This window comes from Ranitomeya variabilis, chromosome 2 (assembly GCF_051348905.1).
Source record: "Ranitomeya variabilis isolate aRanVar5 chromosome 2, aRanVar5.hap1, whole genome shotgun sequence".
Lineage (NCBI taxonomy): Eukaryota > Metazoa > Chordata > Amphibia > Anura > Dendrobatidae > Ranitomeya > Ranitomeya variabilis.
The window spans coordinates 246,938,685-246,964,713 of record NC_135233.1 but is presented as its reverse complement, the minus strand read 5'-3'; the positions used below and the strand labels follow the sequence as shown (position 1 = coordinate 246,964,713).

General features: G+C 44.9%; 1 protein-coding gene across 1 annotated transcript in view; it reads left to right on the top strand.

Moving 5' to 3' along the window:
• Positions 1 to 26,029, top strand: part of CCDC187 (coiled-coil domain containing 187) — a 115,786-nt gene that overhangs the window by 36,647 nt on the left and 53,110 nt on the right. Inside the window, exons 10-13 of the mRNA XM_077284416.1 lie at positions 12,168 to 12,703; positions 20,951 to 21,033; positions 21,929 to 22,410; positions 24,304 to 24,406. Coding sequence (XP_077140531.1) covers positions 12,168 to 12,703; positions 20,951 to 21,033; positions 21,929 to 22,410; positions 24,304 to 24,406 — 1,204 coding nt within the window. The remainder of the gene's footprint in view (positions 1 to 12,167; positions 12,704 to 20,950; positions 21,034 to 21,928; positions 22,411 to 24,303; positions 24,407 to 26,029) is intronic.

Here is a 26,029-nt window from a genome sequence, read left to right as displayed (position 1 = left end):
GGGTTAGGGCTAGGGTTAGGGCTAGGGTTAGGGCTAGGGTTAGGGTTAAGGCTACAGTTAGGGTTGGGGCTAAAGTTAGGGTTAGGGTTGGGTCTAAAGTTAGGGTTAGGGTTGGGGCTAAAGTTAGGGTTAGGGTTTGGATTACATTTACGGTTGGGAATAGGGTTGGAATTAGGGTTAGGGGTGTGTCTGGGATAGAGGTGTGGTTAGGGTTACCGTTGGGATTAGGGTTAGGGATGTGTTTGGATTAGGGTTTCAGTTATAATTGGGGGTTTTCCACTGTTTAGGCACATCATGGGCTCTCCAAACGCGACATGGCGTCCGATCTCAATTCCAGCCAATTCTGCGTTGAAAAAGTAAAACAGTGCTCCCTCTGTTATGACCCCAATGGCAGAGGGTCTCAGAAATAATTACTAAGTCTGCAAACACAAAAAACCAGCTCATAGGGCAGTGGTAACTGAGCTGACCATATATCTAATCCTAGCACCACAAATAGCAGCAGCCGGGGAACGTGCCTACGTTGGTTCTAGACGTCTCGCGCCAGCCGGAGAACTAACTAACCCTAGAAGGGAAAAGAAAGACCTTTCTTGCCTCCAGAGAAAAGACCCCAAAAGTTGGATACAAGCCCCCAACAAATAATAACGGTGAGGTAAGAGGAAAAGACAAACGTAAGAATGAGCTAGGTATTTAGCAAAGAGAGGCCCACTAGCTAATAGCAGAATATAGTAAGATGACTTATAAGGTCAGCAAAAACCCTATCAAAATATCCACGCTGGATATTCAAGAACCCCCGAACCGTCTAACGGCCCGGGGGGAGAACACCAGCCCCCTAGAGCTTCCAGCAAAGTCAGGAATCACATTTAGTACAAGCTGGACAAAAATAAGAGCAAAGCAAATAACCAAAAAACAAAGAAGCAGGACTTAGCTTAATTTTGCACGAACAAGGAGCAGCAGACAGGAGCAAACAGAAAGGATCTGATTACAACGATGCCAGGCACTGGACTAAGGATCCAGGAAGTTTATATAGCAACACCCCTGGACTAACGACTCAGGTAGGTGCCAAACTGAAGAAAGACAATCCCAGAGTCATATCACTAGTAACCACAAGAGGGAGCCAAAAAGTCTAATTCACAACAGTACCCCCCCCTTAAGGAGGGGTCACCGAACCCTCACCAAGACCACCAGGGCGATCAGGATGAGCAGCGTGAAAGGCACGAACTAAATCGGCCGCATGCACATCAGAAGCAACCACCCAGGAATTATCCTCCTGACCATAGCCTTTCCACTTGACCAGATACTGAAGCCTCCGTCTGGAGAGACGAGAATCCAAGATCTTCTCCACCACGTACTCCAACTCGCCCTCAACCAACACCGGAGCAGGAGGCTCAACAGAAGGAACCACAGGTACAACGTACCGCCGCAACAAAGACTTATGGAACACGTTGTGAATGGCAAACGACACCGGAAGATCCAAGCGAAAGGACACAGGATTAAGGATTTCCAATATCTTGTAAGGACCGATGAAGCGAGGCTTAAATTTAGGAGAGGAGACCTTCATAGGAACAAATCGAGAAGACAGCCATACCAAATCCCCAACACGAAGTCGGGGACCCACACCGCGGCGGCGGTTGGCAAAACGCTGAGCCTTCTCCTGTGACAACTTTAAGTTGTCCACCACATGATTCCAGATCTGCTGCAACCTATCCACCACAGAATCTACCCCAGGACAGTCAGAAGGCTCCACATGTCCCGAGGAAAAACGAGGATGGAAACCAGAGTTGCAGAAAAATGGCGAAACCAAAGTAGCGGAACTAGCCCGATTATTAAGGGCAAACTCAGCCAACGGCAAGAAGGTCACCCAATCATCCTGATCTGCCGAAACAAAACACCTCAAATAAGCCTCCAGAGTCTGATTAGTTCGCTCCGTTTGTCCATTAGTCTGAGGATGAAAGGCAGACGAAAACGACAAATCAATGCCCATCCTAGCACAAAAGGATCGCCAGAACCTGGAAACAAACTGGGATCCTCTGTCAGACACAATATTCTCAGGAATGCCGTGTAAACGAACCACATTCTGAAAGAACACAGGAACCAGATCGGAAGAGGAAGGCAGCTTAGGCAAAGGCACCAAATGGACCATTTTAGAAAAGCGATCACATACCACCCAGATGACAGACATGCCCTGAGACACCGGGAGATCTGAAATGAAATCCATGGAAATGTGTGTCCAAGGCCTCTTCGGGACAGGCAAGGGCAAGAGCAACCCACTGGCACGAGAACAGCAAGGCTTAGCTCGAGCACAAGTCCCACAGGACTGCACAAATGACCGCACATCCCGTGACAAGGAAGGCCACCAAAAGGACCTAGCCACCAGATCTCTGGTGCCAAAAATTCCCGGATGCCCTGCCAACACCGAGGAATGAACCTCGGAAATGACTCTGCTGGTCCACTTATCAGGAACAAACAGTCTGTCAGGTGGACAAGAGTCAGGTCTACCAGCCTGAAATCTCTGCAACACACGTCGCAAATCAGGAGAAATGGCCGACAAGATAACTCCCTCTTTAAGAATACCAACTGATTCTGCGACTCCAGGAGAGTCAGGCACAAAGCTCCTTGAAAGAGCATCAGCCTTCACATTCTTTGAACCTGGTAAATACGAGACCACAAGGTCAAAACGGGAGAAAAACAATGACCAGCGGGCCTGTCTAGGATTCAGGCGTTTAGCAGACTCGAGATACATCAAATTTTTGTGATCAGTCAAGACCACCACACGATGCTTAGCACCCTCGAGCCAATGACGCCACTCCTCAAATGCCCACTTCATGGCCAGCAGCTCCCGATTGCCAACATCATAATTCCGCTCAGCAGGCGAAAACTTCCTAGAGAAGAAAGCACATGGTCTCATTACCGAGCAACCAGGGCCTCTCTGCGACAAAACGGCCCCTGCCCCAATCTCAGAAGCATCCACTTCGACCTGAAAGGGAAGTGAGACATCAGGCTGGCACAAAACAGGCGCCGAAGTAAACCGGCGCTTCAACTCTTGGAACGCCTCCACGGCTGCAGGAGCCCAGTTAGCAACATCAGAACCTTTCTTGGTCATATCCGTCAAAGGTTTAACAACGCTAGAAAAATTAGCGATAAAACGACGGTAGAAGTTAGCAAAACCCAAGAACTTCTGAAGACTCTTAACTGACGTGGGTTGAGTCCAATCATGAATAGCTCGGACCTTGACTGGGTCCATCTCCACAGCAGAAGGGGAAAAAATAAACCCCAAAAAGGGAACCTTCTGTACTCCAAAGAGACACTTTGAGCCCTTAACAAACAAAGCATTCTCACGCAAAACCTGAAACACCATCCTGACCTGCTCCACATGTGAGTCCCAATCTTCAGAGAAAACCAGAATATCATCCAGATAAACAATCATAAATTTATCCAGATACTTCCGGAAAATATCATGCATAAAGGACTGAAACACTGAGGGAGCATTAGAGAGCCCAAAAGGCATCACCAAGTACTCAAAATGACCTTCGGGCGTATTAAATGCTGTCTTCCATTCATCTCCTTGCTTAATGCGCACAAGGTTGTACGCACCACGAAGATCTATCTTGGTGAACCACTTGGCACCTTTAATCCGGGCAAACAAGTCCGACAACAGAGGCAAAGGATACTGAAATTTAACAGTGATTTTATTCAGAAGCCGATAGTCAATACAAGGTCTCAAAGATCCGTCCTTCTTGGCCACAAAAAAGAATCCCGCACCAAGAGGGGAAGAGGATGGACGGATATGCCCCTTCTCCAGAGACTCCTTGATATACGAACGCATTGCGGCATGCTCAGGTACAGACAGATTAAACAGTCTTCCCTTAGGAAATTTACTACCTGGAATCAAATCTATGGCACAGTCACAGTCCCTATGAGGAGGCAGAGCACTGGACCTGGACTCGCTGAATACATCCTGATAATCAGACAAATACTCAGGAACTTCCGAAGGAGTAGAGGAAGCAATAGACACCGGCGGGGAATCAGCATGAATTCCCTGACAGCCCCAACTTGACACAGACATTGCCTTCCAATCCAAGACTGGATTGTGGGTCTGTAACCATGGCAGACCCAAAACGACCAAATCATGCATTTTATGCAGAACAAGAAAACGAATCACCTCCCGATGTTCAGGAGTCATGCACATGGTTACCTGCGTCCAAAACTGCGGTTTATTTTCCGCCAATGGCGTAGCATCAATACCTCTAAGAGGAATAGGATTTACCAACGGTTCAAGAACAAAACCACAGCGCTTGGCAAATGACAGATCCATACGACTCAGGGCAGCACCTGAATCCACAAACGCCATAACAGGGTAAGAAGACAATGAGCAAATTAAAGTCACAGACAAAATAAATTTAGGTTGCAAATTACCAATGGCGACAGGACTAACAACCCTTGTTAGGCGTTTAGAGCATGCTGATATAACATGTGTAGAATCACCACAGTAAAAACACAACCCATTCTGACGTCTATGATTTTTCCGCTCATTTCTAGTCTGAATTCTATCACATTGCATTAAATCAGGTGTTTGTTCAGACAACACCACCAGAGGATTAGCGGTTTTGCGCTCCCGCAAACGCCGGTCAATTTGAATAGCCAGCGCCATGGAATCATTCAGACTTGTAGGAATGGGGAAACCCACCATCACATTCTTAATGGCTTCAGAAAGGCCATTTCTGAAATTTGCGGCCAGAGCACACTCATTCCACTGAGTAAGCACGGACTATTTCCGAAATTTTTGGCAATACACTTCAGCTTCATCCTGGCCCTGAGAAATAGCCAGCAAGGCTTTTTCTGCCTGAACTTCAAGATTGGGTTCCTCGTAAAGCAATCCAAGCGCCAGAAAAAACGCATCAATATTGCCAATGCCGGATCTCCTGGCGCTAGCGAGAAAGCTCAATCCTGAGGGTCGCCCCGAAAAAAAGAGATAACAATTTTAACTTGCTGAGCTGAATCTCCAGATGAACGGGGTCTCAGAGATAGAAACAATTTACAATTATTCCTGAAATTCCTAAACTTAAATCGGTCTCCAGAAAACAGTTCAGGAATAGGTATTTTAGGTTCAGACATTGGACTACTGGTAACAAAATCTTGTATGCCCAGCACACGAGCAGCAAGCTGGTCTACACTTGTAATCAAGGTCTGGACATTCATGTCTGCAGCAAGCACAAGCCACTCAGAGGTAAAGGGGAGGAAGAGAGGAAAAAAAAAAAAACTCAGAATTTCCTTTCTTATTATCCCACTTCTGCAATGCATTAAACATTCAATGTTGGCCTGGCATACTGTTATGACCCCAATGGCAGAGGGTCTCAGAAATAATTACTAAGTCTGCAAACACAAAAAACCAGCTCATAGGGCAGTGGTAACTGAGCTGACCATATATCTAATCCTAGCACCACAAATAGCAGCAGCCGGGGAACGTGCCTACGTTGGTTCTAGACGTCTCGCACCAGCCAGAGAACTAACTAACCCTAGAAGGGAAAAGAAAGACCTTTCTTGCCTCCAAAGAAAAGACCCCAAAAGTTGGATACAAGCCCCCAACAAATAATAACGGTGAGGTAAGAGGAAAAGACAAACGTAAGAATGAGCTAGGTATTTAGCAAAGAGAGGCCCACTAGCTAATAGCAGAATATAGTAAGATGACTTATAAGGTCAGCAAAAACCCTATCAAAATATCCACGCTGGATATTCAAGAACCCCCGAACCGTCTAACGGCCCGGGGGGAGAACACCAGCCCCCTAAAGCTTCCAGCAAAGTCAGGAATCACATTTAGTACAAGCTGGACAAAAATAAGAGCAAAGCAAATAACCAAAAAACAAAGAAGCAGGACTTAGCTTAATTTTGCACGAACAAGGAGCAGCAGACAAGAGCAAACAGAAAGGATCTGATTACAACGATGCCAGGCACTAGACTAAGGATCCAGGAAGTTTATATAGCAACACCTCTGGACTAACGACCCAGGTGGGTGCCAAACTGAGGAAAGACAATCCCAGAGTCATATCACTAGTAACCACAAGAGGGAGCCAAAAAGTCTAATTCACAACATCCCTCCTTTCCGAGCTCTCTCGTGTGCCCAAACAGGGGTTTTCCCCAACATATGGGGTATCAGCGTACTCAGGACAAATTGGACAACAACTTTTGGGGTCCAATTTCTCCTGTTACCCTTGGGAAAATACAAAACTGGGGGCTAAAAAATAATTTTTGTGGGAAAAAAAAGGATTTTTTATTTGCATGGCTCTGCGTTATAAACTGTAGTGAAACACTTGGGGGTTCAAAGCTCTCACAGCACATCTAGATGAGTTCCTTAGGGAGTTTACTTTCCAAAATGCTGTCACTTTGTGGGGGGTTTCTACTGTTTAGGTACATTAGGGGCTCTGCAAACGCAGTGTGACTCCTGCAGACCATTCCATCTAAGTCTGCATTCCAAATATCGCTCCTTCCCTTCCGAGCCCTCCCATGCGCCCAAACGGTGGTTCCCCACCATATATGGGGGCGTACTCAGGACAAATTGGACAACAACTTTTGGGGTCCAATTTCTCCTGTTACCCTCGGGAAAATACAAAACTGGGGGCTAAAAAATAATTTTTGTGGGAAAAATTTTTTGTTTTATTTTTACGGCTCTGCATTATAAACTTCTGTGAAGCCCTTGGTGGGTCAAAGTGCTCACCACACATCTAGATAAGTTCCTTAGGGGGTCTACTTTCCAAAATGGTGTCACTTGTGGGGGGTTTCTACTGTTTAGGTACATTAGGGGCTCTGCAAACGCAATGTGACTCCTGCAGACCATTCCATCTAAGTCTGCATTCCAAATGGCGCTCCTTCCCTTCTGAGCCCTCCCATGCGCCCAAACGGGGGTTCCCCCCCACATATGGGGTATCAAAGTACTCAGGACAAATTGGAAAACAACTTTGGTGTCCAATTTCTCCTGTTACCCTCGGAAAAATACAAAACTGGGGGGCTAAAAAATAATTTTTGTGGAAAAAAATTTTTGTTTTATTTTTACGGCTCTGCATTATAAACTTTTGTGAAGCCCTTGGTGGGTCAAAGTGCTCACCACACCTCTAGATAAGTTCCTTAGGGGGTCTACTTTCCAAAATGGTGTCACTTGTGCGGGGTTTCAATGTGTAGGCACACCAGTGGCTCTCCAAACGCAGCATGGCGTCCCATCTCAATTCCTGTCAATTTTGCATTGAAAAGTCAAACGGCGCTCCTTCCCTTCCGAGCTCTCCCATGCGCCCAAACAGTGGTTTACCCCCACATATGGGGTATCAGCGTACTCAGGACAAATTGGACAACAACTTTTGGGGTCCAATTTCTTCTCTTACCCTTGGGAAAATAAAAAATTGGGGGCGAAAAGATAATTTTTGTGAAAAAATATGATTTTTTATTTTTACGGTTCTGCATTATAAACTTCTGTGAAGCACTTGGTGGGTCAAAGTGCTCACCACACCTCTAGATAAGTTCCTTAGGGGGTCTACTTTCCAAAATGGTGTCAGTTGTGGGGGGTTTCAATGTTTAGGCACATCAGTGGCTCTCCAAACGCAACATGGCGTCCCTGTTATGATCCGGTGACCTTGGAGCCGCATGAGACTTTCTCAGGAGTAGGTGGAACCTGTACTGACCGCAAACCCTAAACTGTCACCGCAACTAGAAGTAGCCGTGGGGTGTACCTAACACATCCTAGACACCTCGACACAGCCGGAGGACTAAATACCCCTATAGATGGAAATGGGAATTCTATCTTGCCTCAGAGCAGAACCCCAAAGGATAGGCAGCCCCCCACAAATATTGACTGTGAGTATTAGAGGAAAGACACACACAGGCAGAAATCAGGATTTAGCAAAAGAGGCCACGCTAGCTAAATAGGAAAGGATAGGACAGAATACTAAGCGGTCAGTATTAAAACCCTAAAAATATCCACAGCAGATAATACAAAAATTCCACCATCTAACTAAAGACATGGAATGTATATCTGCATCTCCTGAGAATCCAACTAGACTGAAATATCCAAACACAGTCTAAGCTGGACAAGAAAAAACATTGAATAGTACTGAATTGTAAAGCACACAGCATGTATGCTGTAGAAACAAAACCAGACACTTATCTTTGCTGATTTGGCAGCAGGGCTGGAGGAACCAGACAGAGATGCAAAACCTCCAAGAACAATGGACAACTGGCAAGGGCTAATGAATCCTGCACACCTAAATATCCCAGTCAGAGCTGCAATCAGCAGGGACACCTGCCAAGGATTGCAACCCAGGGACAACTGCATTACTACCAACAACCACCGGAGGGAACCCAAGAGCAGAATTCACAACACGTCCCATCTCAATTCCTGTCAATTTTGCATTGAAAAGTCAAACGGCGCTCCTTCCCTTCCGAGCTCTCCTATGCGCCCAAACAGTGGTTTACCCCCACATATGGGGTATCAGCGTACTCAGAAGAAATTGGACCCCAAAAGATGTTGTACAATTTGTCCTCTTACCCTTGGGAAAATAAAAAATTGGGGGCGAAAAGGTAATTTTTGTGAAAAAATATGATTTTTTATTTTTACGGTTCTGCATTATAAACTTCTGTGAAGCACTTGGTGGGTCAAAGTGCTCACCACACCTCTAGATAAGTTCCTTAGGGGGTCTACTTTCCAAAATGGTGTCACTTGTGGGGAGTTTCAATGTTTAGGCACATCAGTGGCTCTCCAAACGCAACATGGCGTCCCATCTGAATTCCAGTCAATTTTGCATTGAAAAGTCAAATGGCGCTCCTTCGCTTCCGAGCTCTGTCATGCGCCCAAACAGTGGTTTACCCCCACATATGGGGTATCGGCGAACTCAGGACAAATTGTACAACAACTTTTGGGGTCCATTTTCTCCTGTTACCCTTGGTAAAATAAAACAAATTGGAGCTGAAGTAAATTTTTTGTGAAAAAAAGTTAAATGTTCATTTTTATTTAAACATTCCAAAAATTCCTGTGAAACACCTGAAGGGTTAATAAACTTCTTGAATGTGGTTTTGAGCACCTTGAAGGGTGCAGTTTTTAGAATGATGTCACACTTGGGTATTTTCTATCATATAGACCCCTCAAAATGACTTCAAATGAGATGTGGTCACAAAAAAAAAATGGTGTTGTAAAAATGAGAAATTGCTGGTCAACTTTTAACCCTTATAACTCCCTAACAAAAAAAAATGTTGTTTCCAAAATTGTGCTGATGTAAAGTAGACATGTGGGAAATGTTACTTATTAAGTATTTTGTGCGACATATCTCTGTGATTTTAATTGCATAAAAATACAAAGTTGGAAAATTGCGAAATTTTCAACATTTTCACCAAATTTCCATTTTTTTCACAAATAAACGCAGGTAATATCAAAGAAATTTTACCACTATCATGAAGTACAATATGTCATGAGAAAACAATGTCAGAATCACTGGGATCCGTTGAAGCGTTCCAGAGTTATAACCTCATAAAGGGACAGTGGTCAGAATTGTAAAAATTGGCCCGGTCATTAACGTGTAAACCACCCTTGGGGGTGAAGGGGTTAAGAGTAGTTGACCAGAATGGCAAGAGACCCAGAACTGCTCAACTTGCCATCCTCGGCACTGGCTGAGCATGCACAGTTTCTTCTCTAACTTTAACCACTTCCATTGTTAAACACTGCTTACCATTCTCAACTCTAGCCAAACATGCACAGCATATGTTCTAACTTGTACCATTCACTGCTGCTGTAATACTCAGTCAACAAACTGTGCATGCTCATCCTAATATCTTGATCTTTATTTTTTTATATAGCGCCAACATATTCCGCATCGCTTTAGTTTGCACACATTGTTATCACTGTTTTCATTGGGGCTCACAATCTAAATTCCCTGAATTCCCTGTCAGTATGTCTTTGGAGTTTGGTAGGACACCAGAGAACCCGGAGGAAACCCCGCAAACACGGGGAGAACATACAAGCTCCTTGCAGATGTTGTCCTTGGTGGAATTTGAACCCAGGACTCCAGTGCTGCAGTCTACACCATGTTCCAAATTATTATGCAAATGATATTTCTCGGATTTTCCTAAATGGCCGGTGTAAATGACAGTCAGTCTAATAAAAGTCATCACCCGTTAGAGCAGAGGTGTCAAACTGCATTCCTCGAGGGCCGCCAACATGTCATGTTTTCAGGATTTCCTTGTATTGCACAGGTGATAATTTAATCACCTGCACAGAATGATTCCAGCACCTTGTGGAATGCTAAGGAAATCCTGAAAACATGACCTGTTGGCGGCCCTCAAGGAATGTAGTTTGACACCTCTGCGTTAGAGTATACATCGAATTCTATTGAAGAAACCTCCTAATGATAACCGTATAATCTCCAAAATGAATAAAAAAATCAAAATGCACTGTTCCATATTATTAGGCACAGTAGAATTTCTAAACATTTGATATGTTTTAAAGAACTGAAAATGCTCATTTCTTGAATTTGCAGCATTAGGAGGTCACATTCGCTGAACAAAAAAGCTATTTAACTCCAAAACATCCTAACAGGCCAAGTTACATGTTAACATAGGAACCCTTCTTTGATATCACCTTCAGAATTCTTGCATCATTGAAATTGTGAGTTTTTGGAGAAATTCTGCTTGTACTGCTTCGCATGGAGTCAGAATAGCCTCCCAGAGCTGCTGTTTTAATGTGAACTGCCTCCCACCCTCATAGATCTATTGCTTGATGATGCTGCAAAGGTTCTCTATAGGGTTGAGGTCAGGGGAAGATGGTGGCCACACCATGAGTTTATCTCCTTTTATGCCCATAGCAGCCAATGACTCAGAGGTATTCTTTGCAGCATGAGATGGTGCATTGTGATGCATGAAGATGATTTTGCTCCTGAAGGCACATTTCTGCTTTTTATACCATGGAAGAAAGTTGTCAGTCAGAAACTCTATATACTTTGCAGAGGTAATTTTCACACCTTCAGGAACCTTAAAGGGCCCTACCAGCTGTTTCCCCATGATTCCAGCCCAAAACATGACTCCCCTCCTTGCTGACGTTGCAGCCTTGTTGGGACATGGTGGCCATCCACCAAAAATCCACTACTCCATCCATCTGACACTCATCAGTAAACAAGACTGTTTGAAAATTAGTCTTCATGTATGTCTGGGCTCACTGCAACGGTTTCTGCTTGTGAACACTGTTTAGGGGTGGCCGAATAGTAAGTTTATGAACCAAAGCAAGCCTTTGAAGGATACTACACCTTGAGGTTCGAGGGACTCCAGAGGCACCAGCAGCTTCAAATATCTGTTTGCTGGTTTGTAATGGCTTTTGAGAAGCTCCTCTCTTAATCTGAAGAACTTGTCTGGCAGAAACCTTCCTCATTATGCCTTTATCAGCACGAACACGTCTGTGCTCAGATTCAGCCACAAATCTCTTTAACAGTACGATTATCACGCTTAAGTTTTTGGGAAATATCTAATGTTTTCATCCCTTGACCAAGGCATTGTACTATTTGATGCTTTTCAGCAGCAGAAAGATCCTTTTTCTTTTCCATGTTACTTGAAAACTGTGGCCTGCTTAATAATGTGGAACATCATTTTAAAGTAGTTTTCCTTTAATTATAATCACCTGGAAAACTAATTATCACATGTGTTTAAGATTGATTTCAGTGATCCATTGAGCCCTGAGACACAATACCATCCATGAGTCTATTTGAAAAACAAAACAAATAAAACTTTGTCACTTAAATCCAATTTGCATAATAATTTGGAACAATGTGTAATGTCTGAGCCACAACAATGCACAATATCTTCTCTTACTCTTATCATTGACTGTGGCTGCAATACTCTGCCGAGAAACTGCGCATGATCAGCTTACCTTCCTCATCTCTGGCCAAACATGCATAGCTTCTTCTCTTACTTTACCATTCGTTGCTGCTGTAGAACGCTGTTGAGAAACTTTACATACCCCACTTACTGTCCTCAACTTTGGCTGAGCAAGCACAGCATCTTCTCAGACTTCTACCATTTACTGTCTCTGCAATACCCTGATGAGAAATTGCATAAGCTCTGCTTGCTATTCTAAACTCTGGGTGACCATATGTTGGTTCTTCTCTAACTTCTACCATTCACTGCCGCTAATTGTCTCTGTTTTGCAGGAAGCTGCAGAAAATACCAAAAAGTGGGGTCTCCACAAAATCTTAAGCACAAGTGCCCTCAAGTTCTCCACAGTAGCACCAATAAATTACAGAATCGAATACTAGATTGCACCCAGGTCATCCCAGAGATCGGTGTTGGAGAACATCGACTTAGACCTGCAGGTAAAATATATGGAAAAGATGGAGCGGAGAGGAGGCATAGTAACAGATCAAACAGTTCATCTCCAAAAAGACCCCACGTCACCCTGGAGAGGAAACCTTGCGGAAAGGAGAATGCTGGAGACAATCTTGTGGGTGTCACAACCAGCGGCAATAGGCGAAATTATAGTGTGGAGCAAATTCGGGACTTCATGAAGAAGAAAGCCATAGAGAGACAGAAGATGGAGCGCGAGAACCAAACCAAGATGGAGAAAGCTGTACAGATGAGGAAAAAGCAGCTAGATAATGTAATAAAGAAGCAGAAAGAGGCGTTTCCACCAAAAAAAGGAGAAAGAAATGCTGTTGTGTCCTGGAAGATCACCCAGCAACAACCTGCTGTAAGTAATGCCGCCACTGCTGCAATTCATAATTTCATATAGCATGCTGCAGCACTGCACTACAAGTCTCAGTATGTCCTAGCAGGGTACACCAACAAGGGCTGTCTAGGAAAGGTAACTCCTTTAATAGTCTACTACTTTTAAAGCCTTCCCACACCATAATGTACCAGTACATCTGCGGTAAACTGGTGTATAAAGAAGTCTCAGGACCATCAGCTTCTAACAGTAGCTATCGGAGCTAGAACTGATCATTGCTGCTTAACCATTTAACTGTCAATAGGCGCGATCTCTGTATTGGCTTCTTTCTATGTCCCATTGCCCCCGACGGGTGGGTTTTCATAGGAGATCATCATTTTTCCTATTTCTCATGATAGCATCACCTGAGAGAGGGGATCCTACCTTCAAGGACAGGAAAGCTACCTAATAAAAGGGTGGTGTTTCTTCATGGCATCAGTTTGGTTTCCGATCCTTGGAGTGGGAACCTACATCCTGGAGTTGTCCCAGGGGAATGATCTTCATGGGACATGAAGACTTGCCCTGGTCTAGTCACCTGAGTAGCGGTATGAGACTGCTGCAGCTTGAGCAGGTGGGTCCTGTAGGCGCCAGAGCTGTTCCAATGGGGAAATCAGCTGGTAAGCGGATGTTGGACAGTGGCGGCATAGTAAACTGATGTGTCTACTGGTCTGTGAAAGCGCGCCCTGACGATGAGCACACCGGTGATGTCGGGAGCGCCGGACGTGATGGATCCACTTCCACGGTATGTTAGGGGAGGCACCAAATTTGAATGGCAGTGCTGTGTTTGAAGGCCATTGACTGCTGGATGAAAGTTGCGGTCAGCCCAGCCGAGGAGCGGCCAGGTGACAACCTGTGAAGACCCTCCTCAGCAGCAGCCAACGGCAGCGCTAAGAATGTTGGATTGTTCCAGCAGGATGCACATGACCACAGCCCCCAAAGAAGCTCATGCTGAAGAAATGATTTCTCCTCATAATCTGGAATGTAAATGACTCTTGACTGGTAAGTGACCGTCTTGAATATTCACCTTGTAATTGGTTTTTTTGTCATTTTGCTTCTTAGGGAAAACCTAGGAAATGTGTGACAGAAACCAAATTCAGGGAATGTTTACTGTGCAAGGCAAGGTTACCAAATCCAAGGGATCAACCACTATTCTAAACTGAATGGGCCTAACCTTGTCAGATTTCAGCCGCTATGTCTGGGAGACTGGCTGCTAATTCCTGGTTTTGTTGACTCAAGGAGAGGTTATGTCTCTATAAAGACTATCTGGAGGAGCAGCGATCCTTTCCTGTAAATTATAAAGTTCTCCCCCTCTTCAAAAGGGAGTAAAAAAAAATCCTAAAAGGAAGGGTTAGTTATAGGGATGAGCGGACCCAAACTGTAAAGTTTGAGGTTTGTATGGACACCTGGTGTCCGGTACCGAACCCCGAACATGGACTTTTTACCGGAAGGCTGGTTTACTGTTCGGATGCCTAATAAAGCTTGTTGAAAGGCTGTAGTGTAGTAAATCAACAAGCTTTTAGGCTTTGGGCACTTCCAGAGCCATCACAGCCATGCCAAGTATTGGCATGTCAGTGATTGGCCGATGCACCACGTTACCCGAACTTTAAATTTCCGTACCACGGGTGTCGCCATCATTTTGCTCTGATTAGCGTAGAGACAGGACGCACCTGGAGTGAGGGACAGTGTTAGGTTCTGTGTGTGCGCATTCTGCAAAACAACCTCTGTATGTGTACTTTGCACCCCTGTCTGAGGAAGTACTGTGCCACAAAACCTCTGTGTGCTCTGCACCTGTGTCTGTGTGAGAACTGTGTTGTTAAAGGGACCCTGTCAGCAGATTTTGCCGCTATAAGGTGCGGCCACTGCCTTTCACGGCTTATCTGCAGCATTCTACAATGTCCCCAGTCCGACCTGCAAGTGAAGAAAAATAAGTTATATTATACTCACCCGGGGGGGGGGGGGTGTTGCTCCGGTCCGATGGGTGTCGCAGTTCCGGGTCCGGTGCCTCCCATCTTGTGACGCCGCCCTCCTGCTTCATCGCTCCCGACATTGGCGCTCCTGCGCAGGCGTACTTCTCTGCCCTGCTAAGGGCAGAGTAAAGTATTGCAGTGCGCAGGCTCTGGGAGAGGTCAGAGAGGCCTGGCCCCTGTGCACTGCAGTACTTTACTCTGCCCTCAACAGGGCTGAGAAGTACGCCTGCGCAGGAGCGCCGATACCGGGGAGCGATGAAGATGGGAGGCGCCGGACCTGCCACACCCATTGGACCGGACCACCCCCTCTCCCCCCAGGTGAGTATAATATAACTTATTTTTCTTCACTTGCAGGTTGGACCGGGGGCTTATCTGCAGCATTATAGAATGCTGTAGATAAGCCCTGAAAGGCAGTGGCCACATCTTATAGCAACAAAATCAGTTGACAGGTTCCCTTTAAGCCTCTGTGTGTACTCTGCACCTGTGTCTGTGGGAGTAGTGCATACTCTTCAGCCATGTCTATGCTAGTAGTGTGCCTAAAAAATACTTGTAATCTGCGGCCGTGTCTGTGTGAGTAGTGTGCCTAAAACCACTTCACAAAATGAGTATAGCATCAAATAGGGGACAAGGACGTAGTGGTGCTGGTGTAGTTGCTGGTGGTGTTGTAGCTGCTGCAGGGATAGGACGTGGTTGTTCTGTGCCTGCTATGTGCCCAAATGAAACACTTTCCTCTGGTGCACGCAGACGACAGGACGTTCTGCATCATTTTGTAGGGCCGAGTACCGCTACATGAATGGTTTGGCCAAAACATGTTGAGGCGGTGTTAGGTTAGATGGCTGACAGTACCTCCAGTTTCTTTGCATTATATTCCACCCAGTCACCTGTGCAAAAGCACAGAGTTGGTACCTGAGGAACATGGTCATCCGGCTTCTACCTCGCCACCTTTCAAATCAGCCATGCATTCTGAGCCCCAAGTCATGCGGCAGTCTCTTTTGGTTTTTGGGGAGTCCGCTGGCTTGAGTTCCGTGACCCATCTGCCTAACTCTGACCCAGAAGTGGACGAGACTGAGTGCACTGATGCCCAACCACTTGTTATATTGGAGGATGAGGACATGGGAGGACTAGTGCGCACGGTCAGTGGACCACCGCTGAACATCTCAGAGGATGACGATACAGTTACCAAGTGCAGCGTCTTTCTGCAGTGTGCAGCTCAGCAAGGAAGGCAGGGGTGTGGAGTGGGTGGAAGATGATGTGGGGGATTTTGAGGTCCTAGACCGCACATGGGGCACAGGCCATCCTAGTGATATGTGCAGTTTGAAGGAAGATGAGTTGGTCACGCTGCCCCAGCAGCACAGCAAAAGAGGGAGCAGGGTGAAAAAGCACAGCAGGCGACCATTAGCCAGTATGTTGGCTGCTACTTGGCCACTATGCCAAGGAAATGAGAACAAAAAAGTAGCTCCCTAACGTGGCATTTCTTCAGCCTATGTGCTGACGACAAGACGTCGGTGGTTTGCATGCTGTGCCATCAGATTTCTGAAGCGAGGCATAAATCTTCTGAACCTGAGCACCACCTGCATGAAGAAGCATCTGAATTCCAACCACGATGTGAATTCCAAGCAGATCTGAGCCTCCTCCCTCTTCTGGTGTGATCTCAGTCAGTTTCTCCCAATCGCGATCAGCAGGACCACCTGCCTCCCCGCCAAGGGAGGATGTGACAGCACCACCATCAGCAGTGTCACAGAGCATGTCCACAATGTCCCATGAAAGTATTCAGCTCTCCATCCCCCAAACACTTGAGAGAAAGAGAAAATAACCCCATAACCACCCACAAGCCATGGTCCTAAATGACAACATTTCCAAATTCCTGACCTTTGAAATGGTGCCATTCTGGCTGGTGGAGATGGACAGCTTTAAAGAACTGATGGCTCTGGCTGTCCAGCAGTACGTTGCTCACAGCCATCAACACATTTCCAGGTGGGCCATCCCTGCCCTGCACAAACATGTTGCGGACCAAATCAAGTGTGCAATGTAGTGTAAATGTAGTGGTGGTTGTGCCTAAGACGAAAGGCGTTCTGACTCATGGCCTACCACCACCGAGGATTGCTGGATGTTTTTCGGTCCAGATTGCCTCATCCTCCGCTTCCTCATCCGGTCACAGTAAGGCCTGCCCTCCCAAGTCCAGCATAGCAAGGGGAAAATGACAGCAGGCTGTTCTGAAACTCATCTGCTTGGGTAACAAATCCCACACCATGCAGAAGCTCTGGATGGAGATCAAATGGCAGACAGATGAGTGGCTGGTGCCACTGAATCTCCAGCCCGGCCTGGTGGTGTGCGAAAACTGGCAACATTTTGTAGCAATTCTGGACCTATCCGGTTTGATGCACCTCCCTTACCTGACGCAATTTGGTGGTGCAGTGCTTCCCTAAAAATTACCCACATGTCAGAGCTGCTGCTGATTTTGCTGGCAGTGTATGCACCCTTTTGGCATTTTCACCTTGCTGCTGCTCACCTGTCTGCGCTGCAGCATCACTCCTGCCTTCCTGCTCACTGCCTCATAAGCGACTTACCAACAAGGTGGAACTCCACCTTACACATGCTGGAGAGACTGAGCAGAAGTAGGCAATAGTAGAGTATCAGCTGTAGCACGCCTGGCTAAGTCGCTCTGTGGAACAATCCCACTTCACCACCAATGAGTGGGCCTCCATGCGGGACTTGTGCCGTGTTCTGCTTCCACTACTCCACCAACATGACCAGCGCTCATGATACCATTATGAACATTACCACTTCTATGCCTGCTGGAAAAAACACTTCAGGCAATGATGGATGAGGTGGCGATACAGGAGGAAGGAGTAGGAGGGACAGGGGCCATTCACACTGCTATCAGACCTGTCAGGCCACAACATCTAGCAACACCATCTCATCTTGTCCATTTTAACAGGAGGCAGGATTACAACAACATGGTGGAAGAGTAGGTGTCCACGCGTCTCCACGTACTAACTGATGGCTCTTCCCCATTGACTTCTATTGGGTTTGCTTATCCCTAGTTACTTACCCTCATCCTCAAAGTGCAAATCCTCAGCTATATGGGATAAGGCTCTTTTAAAATTTGTGACCAGTTCAAAAGCAGCAAGGTAGGCGATGTTACACTTTGACAGTATTGGAGTTCTAAAAGGCCCCCTGATGGATAGTCTTCAGAAGAAAGATTGGGAATCCTTTGTAGGTTTTTAAAACAACCATTTCAGAAACCTGTACCTCCAGGTCCCTGATGGTATGGCTGGACCTGTTGAAAGGCCAACTAAATGTTAAAACAGCAGGGGAAAATATCTTAACCGCTATTACTATGATGGGGCTTCCCTAATTTAGTACTTCCATCATGTAAGAGGAACTAGTCCTCATCGAGATCCAGGACAGAAAGAGAGGGGTTCTACTCTTCCCTCTTTTTAGTACCGGATGCAACCTTCAAGTCAATAATAAACCTTTTAGGGATTCACTCTCGAAGGTAGGTGTGACACTGGGTCAATTCCCACAGCCAAGCCTTGAAACGGGTATACTCAAGGAGAAGTCCGAGGTCAAAAGCCAGGGGGTACATTCTAAACAGAAGGAAAAGATAAAGACGTAGTCAGGTAAAGTTCTGAGGTGAGAATACCAAGAGAAGCGGATCAGAGCAGAAGGGGTTAATCAGAACGATGTTCCAGGTCTACTTGTAGCGTGCTTAGGCATGCCCGCTCCCTGTCTCTTAAATAGACAGTTCACGCACCTGATGTGTCTGCAGCCAATAGCGTAGAGGCTCTTAATACTTTAGGCACCTTCACCTGTTGGAAGGTGCCTGAGCAACATTAGTGTCTTTAGTGTTTCCCAACCTACAAGTCCATTGTCAGGTTTCTTTTACGGCAGCCGTTCTGTGTTCCAGTACAAGTCCTGTCTATTTCTGTACCTGTCTAGTCTAAGTGAAACCCTGAACCGGTTACCTGTCCTGTCAATACCAGTACCAGGATCCACTATGTCTGAACTAGCGTCAGCATCCGGACTCCAAGTCCGCTCCTGCTTTCTTTTTTCCTGGGGTCTGCTTGTGTGGTACCAGGATCAGTCCTGGAGTGGTACTTGGCAACCTCCTGTGGCTCAAGTCTAGCCACATCATCTGGGGCTCTAGTGCAGAACCAGGTGGTCATTTACTCACACCCCATCCAGGGCTGGGCGCAGAGGGTCTACAAACACCAGCGTGACAGTGGGTATTGCCAGAAATTCCAGATCTACTGTTCCAATTCTGCATCTTCAAGTGTCCAACCTGCTTTTAACAGCATGGAATTTGACAGCTTCTAAAAGATATTTCTTCACCAAATTTGTTCAGGACATTGCTGCAGAGGAGAAAAGTAGTAATGACAATAATACTGTATATGGCAGGACATGGAGGGAATTTCTGTTCAGCTCAGGGGTAGGTGTAAATAATGGAGTGCAGGTCAAAACAATTTCTGAATTCCTCCAAAAGGGACTAGATTAAGGACTATCCGCTAGCACTCTTATCAGCTTTAGGTGCTTTATAGAACTATGATCTGGCCAATAATCGGTGCATTTCTCAGTTCATCAAGGCATGCTTTGGATCCATTTCCAATTCAAAGATGGCACTATGGGATCCGTATCTGGTGTTTACGGATCTAACAAAGCCTTTGTTTGAACCCATGGATTCAGCGTATTTTAGGGTCCTTATATGAAAGACTATCATCTTGGTGGCCTGGACTTCTGCATGGAGAGTTAGTTTCATCCAAGCTTTCTGTTAATCCTCTGGTTTACACAAATCATCTAAGATAGGCCGGTTTCAGAGCTACCCTATCTTCCCAGTGTAGCTTCTAATGTTCCATAGAAGTCAGGAGGAGATTGTGTACCCTTCTTTCAGCGCTAATCCAAAAGAAGAACAATACAACTCTTTAGATGTTAGACGTCTGAGAGTATATCTCAGCCGCAACAACTTGGATGAGGTCCGTTGCCTTTTATTCCCTTTCAGGGTCCTAAAAAAGATCTAAAAGCACACTAGCTAAATAGATTAGAGACTGTATGGTTAGCTTATTCAGCAAATAAGGCAGTTCCAGGAGACCTAAAAGCTCATTCTACTAGGGCCATTTCAACCTCCTGGGTGGGGAAAGTGAATGTCTACCGAGCAAATATGTAAGACTACAACATGGTCTTCACATTGCACCTTCTATAGACACTATACATTTCATTTGGGATCTTCTGCTGATCTTCCCCTTAGGAGAAGGGTTCTACAGGCGGTGGCCCCACCCTAAGTTTAATGTTTTCTCTGTAAATCTGTCAGATGGTGCTGTCATGAGTGATATTAAAAGACTCATTTTTTACCGTTAATGGGATTTTCCAGAATTTGTGACAGCACTTTTATATTCCCTTCCGTCACTGGTAATGGGTGGTCACTTTGTTTCCTTCATGGTGTTGGATTCACGCAGTGTTCAGAATAAAAAATTGTGTTCTTTAAAGGTGTATATAACTATTAAGTGGTGTCCTCGCATGCTCTTTAAGCAACAGATGTGCTGGAGAAGCGCTGCCCGCGCTGCCCTTTTATTCTGTAGGTTTCCTGTCTTTGAAGGGCAGATTCCCTCTCTCATATGGTGCTTTCATGGTTTCTGGTAGATGCCATTACCAGTAAGCAATTTAGTCTTTCTCTAATATTGCAGTATATAAAAAAGCTAACAAATTATGGCTTGTTCAAGTCCACTAGAAAAAAATTTAAATATGAAGTAAAGAAAAAAATTTAAATAAAAAAAACCCCTTAAACATTCAAATAAACCCGTTTCTCAAATTAAAAAAATAAACATATTAAAAAAAAATTAAAAGGAGCATATGTTGGTATCACTGTATCCATAATAAGTTTCATTTATCGAAATATTAAATTATTTATGGAAGCGCAAAAAAAATAAAATTGTATGCATACTGTATGCGCAAACCTACTTTGTGTTTCAGTTCCTCGCCATTTTTAAGGTCTCTGCTTGCTATCAGGGAAACAATTTTTGGTTACTTCCACACTGTTAGAAACTAGGTTTCTAATGTACTTTGTGTTTCAAATCCTCGCCATTTGAATCCACGCTGTCAGTTTTTAATGCATTTTATAATTCACAGCCTCATCATATTCAAGTTCTCTGCTTGCTGTCAGGCAGTGGATTTTTTTTGTATGCAGTAAGCATAGATTTTGGAATCTTTAAGATCTGAAAAACTATTTTGGCTGATTCCTTACGTCGGTATCAATGACATTGATTTGCAGGAGGTTCCGGATGTCAGGAAAAACCTCTCGGAGTGGCTGCATGTGACCTGCAACAACTTGATGAGAGACGATGATGGAGCAAGGTATAAGCTGCATTAAATATAGAGCTGGCCTCTGCAATAAGGCTAGTCGCTAGTCACTCCGCATAACCAGACCAAGTGGCTCCCTACTTTTTGCCATTTAAACAATATACAAGGATCTGGCCCTGATTAAGCACACAGAGATTGTTTAGGCAGTTTTATGTCAGGCCAGAGCGGGCATCCAGAGCTTACCTCTGCTCTTTCCATTGTAAACACATGCACACTCAGCCAAAATGAGCGTGTATATGTGTGAGGCAGTCAGTAAGAATAGTTGTTGAAGTAACAAATATTCCCTAACACTGGTTTTTGTAAGTCTGGTTCTCTCTCCCTATCGAGAGTTATCGAGCAGGATAAATACTACTGAGTGGGCCAATGAGTGGATGATCATGCATTCAATGTTTGGGATAGATGATGAAGGTAGGATCATTACTTGTTTGGCTGCTGATGCCCCCATTGATCTTGAGAATGGGAGGTCCATAGTCCTCCTATGAATGAAGCCATACTGAGCATGTGCGAGAGTGGATAGACCAGTTTTCACACATGCTCACTACGGCTCCATTCACACAAAGGACTTTGGGATCCTTGTTCGCACGGTTCCCAATGGTTAGATCCCCCAGCATTTATACTATGTATACTACGGATATATGTTGATTCTAGGAAAACCCCTTGAAGATTAGCTTCTTTACGGGATCCGTGCCCTTTTAGTGCCCATTTCTGAGATGGCACATAGGGCAATATTGAACTAGGGGGGTATGTGATGCCTATTTTGGTATTTTTAATGGTAAAAATCCAGACATAGGACTCTACTTTTATCTCTTGAGTATTTTTTGTCTAGTAAGCCGGATAGAAAATGGAAATATACCTGTTTTTGTATTATTTTCTATATTTATAACTGTAGAAACTCAGAAAAAAAGACAACAGAGACCCTGTCTAAGGAGAATTATTCTAGGCCGCTCCAACTACAAGGCTTGGCTTCCGTTCCCACCATGAGCCAAGATGTCGAAGTCGAGGACATTGACTCCTATAAAGGGCCAAGTGATGATGCATTAGCCTCACACACAACCCACCAGGAGCGGCTGCACACAATATGGACTACGGCGAAGGACCTGGGCAGGAGGGTTGAGCTGGAGTGTAACAGACTTGGTTCTCCTAAACTCAGCATGACTACCATCTCCTCCCGTTTTCCCGACTCACCTCCACAAATGTCAGCAGCATCACATATTTCTCACCTTGCTGGTCAAGCTGAGAAAAACCTCCAAGTAAATACAAAGAATCCTCCAGAAGATGAGGAACATTCTCCACCTGTATATAATGACTTGTGTTGGTCCCCAGAGCGAGTGAAGGTCTCTACTGAGAAAAGCAGGCACAGAGGGAAGGAAGGTAATGGTCTGTGCGCAGTACACGTCCGCAGACTTTTTGGCCTTTTCTGCTTTAAGATTATATGCTCATAGGTAGTCTGAGCAATTTCACACTGGCCACTGGTTCTTGTACTAGACTCATACTTAGTATTCTGTACAGAAGATTTTTTGGTTGTAATTTTGTCATTAATGATAATGAAACTATGACAGTAGATAGCACAGTATCCACTATTCAGAATAGGAGTTGTCACAGCTCACCTCCTCCTGTACAATGCCTATCACCTCTATGTACAGTAGATAACACAGGATCCACCATTCACAATAGGTGATGTCACAGCTCACCTCCTCCCCCTCCTGTACAATGACTGATAACACCTCTATATACAGTAGATAACACAGGATCCCCCATTCACAATAGGTGATGTCACAGCTCACCTCCTCCCCCTCCTGTACAATGACTGATAACACCTCTATATACAGTAGATAACACAGGATCCACCATTCACAATAGGCGATATTACAGCTCACCTCCTCCTGTACAATGACTGATAACATCTCTATATACAGTAGATAACACAGGATCCACCATTCACAATAGGTGATGTCACAGCTCGCCTCCTCCCCCTCCTGTACAATGACTGATAACACCTCTATATACAGTAGATAACACAGGATCCACCATTCACAATAGGTGATGTCACAGCTCACCTCCTCCTCCTGTACAATGACTGATAACACCTCTATATACAGTAGATAACACAGGATCCACCATTCACAATAGGTGATGTCACAGCTCACCTCCTCCTGTACAATGACTGATAACATCTCTATATACAGTAGATAACACAGGATCCACCATTCACAATAGGTGATGTCACAGCTCACCTCCTGTACAATGACTGATAACACCTCTATACTGTATATAAACGATAACAAAGTATCCACCATTCACAATAGGTGATGTCACAGCTCACTTCCTCTTCCTGTACAATGACAGCTAACACCTCTATATACGGTAGATAACACAGGATCCACCATTCACAGTAGGTGATGTCACAGCTCACCTCCTCCTCCTGTACAATGACTGATATCACCTCTATATACAATAGATAACACAGGATCCACCATTCACAATAGGTGATGTCACAGCTCACCCCCTCCTCCTGTACAATGACTGATAACACCTCTATATACAATAGATAACACAGGATCCACCATTCACAATAGGTGATATCACAGCTCACCTCCTCCTCCTGTACAATGACTGATAACACCTCTATATACAGTAGATAACACAGGATCCACCATTCACAATAGGTGATGTCACAGCTCACCTCCTCCTCCTGTACAATGACTGATAACACCTCTATATACAGTAGATAGCATAGCATCCACCATTCACAATAGGTGATGTCACAGCTCACCTCCTCCTCCTGTACAATGACTGATAACACCTCTATATACAGTAGATAGCATAGCATCCACCATTCACAATAGGTGATATCACAGCTCACCTCCTCCTTCTGTACAATGACCTTAGCATGCTGATAACTTTTCTATACAAATAAATAGGATCTGAATCCATCTATTGCTGCTAATGTCCATGTGAAGTTGGAGCCTAACACTAGGCCTAGTAACCAGTGTGAAATTTCAAGATTTGAGCTTTCTCTTTTACTATAAATTAATGATTTGAAAATAAAAACTAAATGCAACATAAAATCCTGATTTCTACCTCCTTGAAGTGAATGTAATTGAGCTGCAAGATCAGATACAAACCATGGACCCCTGTGGCTCTGTGTCTAGTAAAACATTTTTTTTATATAATCTCACAATCCCCTGTCCCCCACATAGTTTATTTTTCTCTTTTAGTTTTGCAACAATTCCTTAATAGATAATAATGTATTGTTCTTCCTAGAATACCTGGAAAATACGGCATCACTGACCAAAAAGCTCCACTCAAAAGTTTACCACCAAAAGGCCCAGAAAAGCAGATTCAGCCATCGATCTTCCAGCACAAGGTGGGACACTGCTAACATTAGGGGGTCACTAACCCCCAAAATGTTCTGGCCCTGTGGGTCCTGGCTCTCACATTTTTGGTCATCTCTCCATTGAAATCAATGAAAATTAGCAAAACCTATGAGCGCTCTTGTGTCTCCATAATTTATAGACTTTTTTGTATTTTGCTTCAGAAGGGTCATTTTCTTATCATTTTTTTCTTGTATTTTATAGTGATTTATGTCTTTTTTGTTTTTGTTTTGTTTACAAGAATGGAATGATTAGAAACATCAACATTGTCGATGCTTCAGTTAACTATATTGAGCACTTTTGTAGCCGGCAAAAGAGAAGACAGACGCGGTGCTCAATCGTTTCTGTCGTCTCCTCGGGGTCCCCAGCTGTCAAGGCGACAGTCTGCAGATGGTTATTGGTTAATCGTGCACCCCAGGACTCATGTGGGTAGGTCTGGCATCACGGAGCATCCGGCCTAGAGAGGCCGCTGTACAGGAAAAAGATCTCTCCTAGCGGGGAAAAAAAAAAAAAAAAAAAAAAATTTTTTTTGAATCTTCACCATTGTATCAAACATATACGGTATATGGAGAAAAGTATGTGCCCCCCACATCCCATCTATTCTCACCTCCCCTCCTACATCCATAAACATAATATGGAGTCGCCCCTCTTCAGATATAATGCCTCCCGCTCTTCTGGGAAGGATTTCTACAAGATTTTGAAGGCGTCTGTGAGAATTTTAGCCCCTTCATCCAGGAGAGCGTTTATGGGGTCAGACCCTGATGTTGGGGGGCGTCACAATATTAGTTCTTGGATGGAATTGGGGTCTGGGCTCATTTTCTTCCAAACCCCCCCTCCATGTATGTATGGACCTTGTGCGCTGGGCACAGTCATTGGGAACAGAAAAGGGTCGGCTTTACACCACTCCATCCGACACTCAGCATTGTGCTTGGTGATGTAAGGCTTCATGCAGCTGCTCGGTCATGAAGATCCCGGCAGGGCGCAGTGTTTGTGCTGATGTTTATACCAGAGGAGATCGGGACTCTGCAGTTATGGGGTCAGCAGAGAATTAGTGACTTTTCTGCCCTCTGCTCCTCAGCACTCGGCCCCCCACTCTGTAAAGTTATGGGGTCTCCACTTCGTGGCTGAGTTGCTACTGTTCCTTCTGCTTCTCAGGAATATCATTTACAGGGAACGGGGGAAGATTTTGGAGGGAAGAAACGTCATGAATGGACTTATTACCCCGGTGGCTCCTATTACAGGACTGTGCTGGTATCAGTGAGCTCTGCACCGCTGGCCAGTCTGTCACATATTAGTAAAGGCAGACAGCATGGCGGGGGGCCGGAGGTTATACACTGGGGGGTGAGGGGCCGGATGTTATACACGGATGGGCGGGGGGGGGGGGTTGAGGGGCCGGAGGTTATACACTGGATGGTGAGGGTCTGGAGGTTATACACTGGGGGTGAGGGGCCCAATGTTATACACTGGGGGTAACTTGTGACTAATACTTTTCTCCATGTTCTGTATCTATCCATCCACATGTCACATCAGTCGATTTTACGTCCCCATGAGAAACAAGTGGTGTGTTTTTTTTTTATTTGTTTTTCCTAAATTCAATTGTATTTCATTTAATTTAT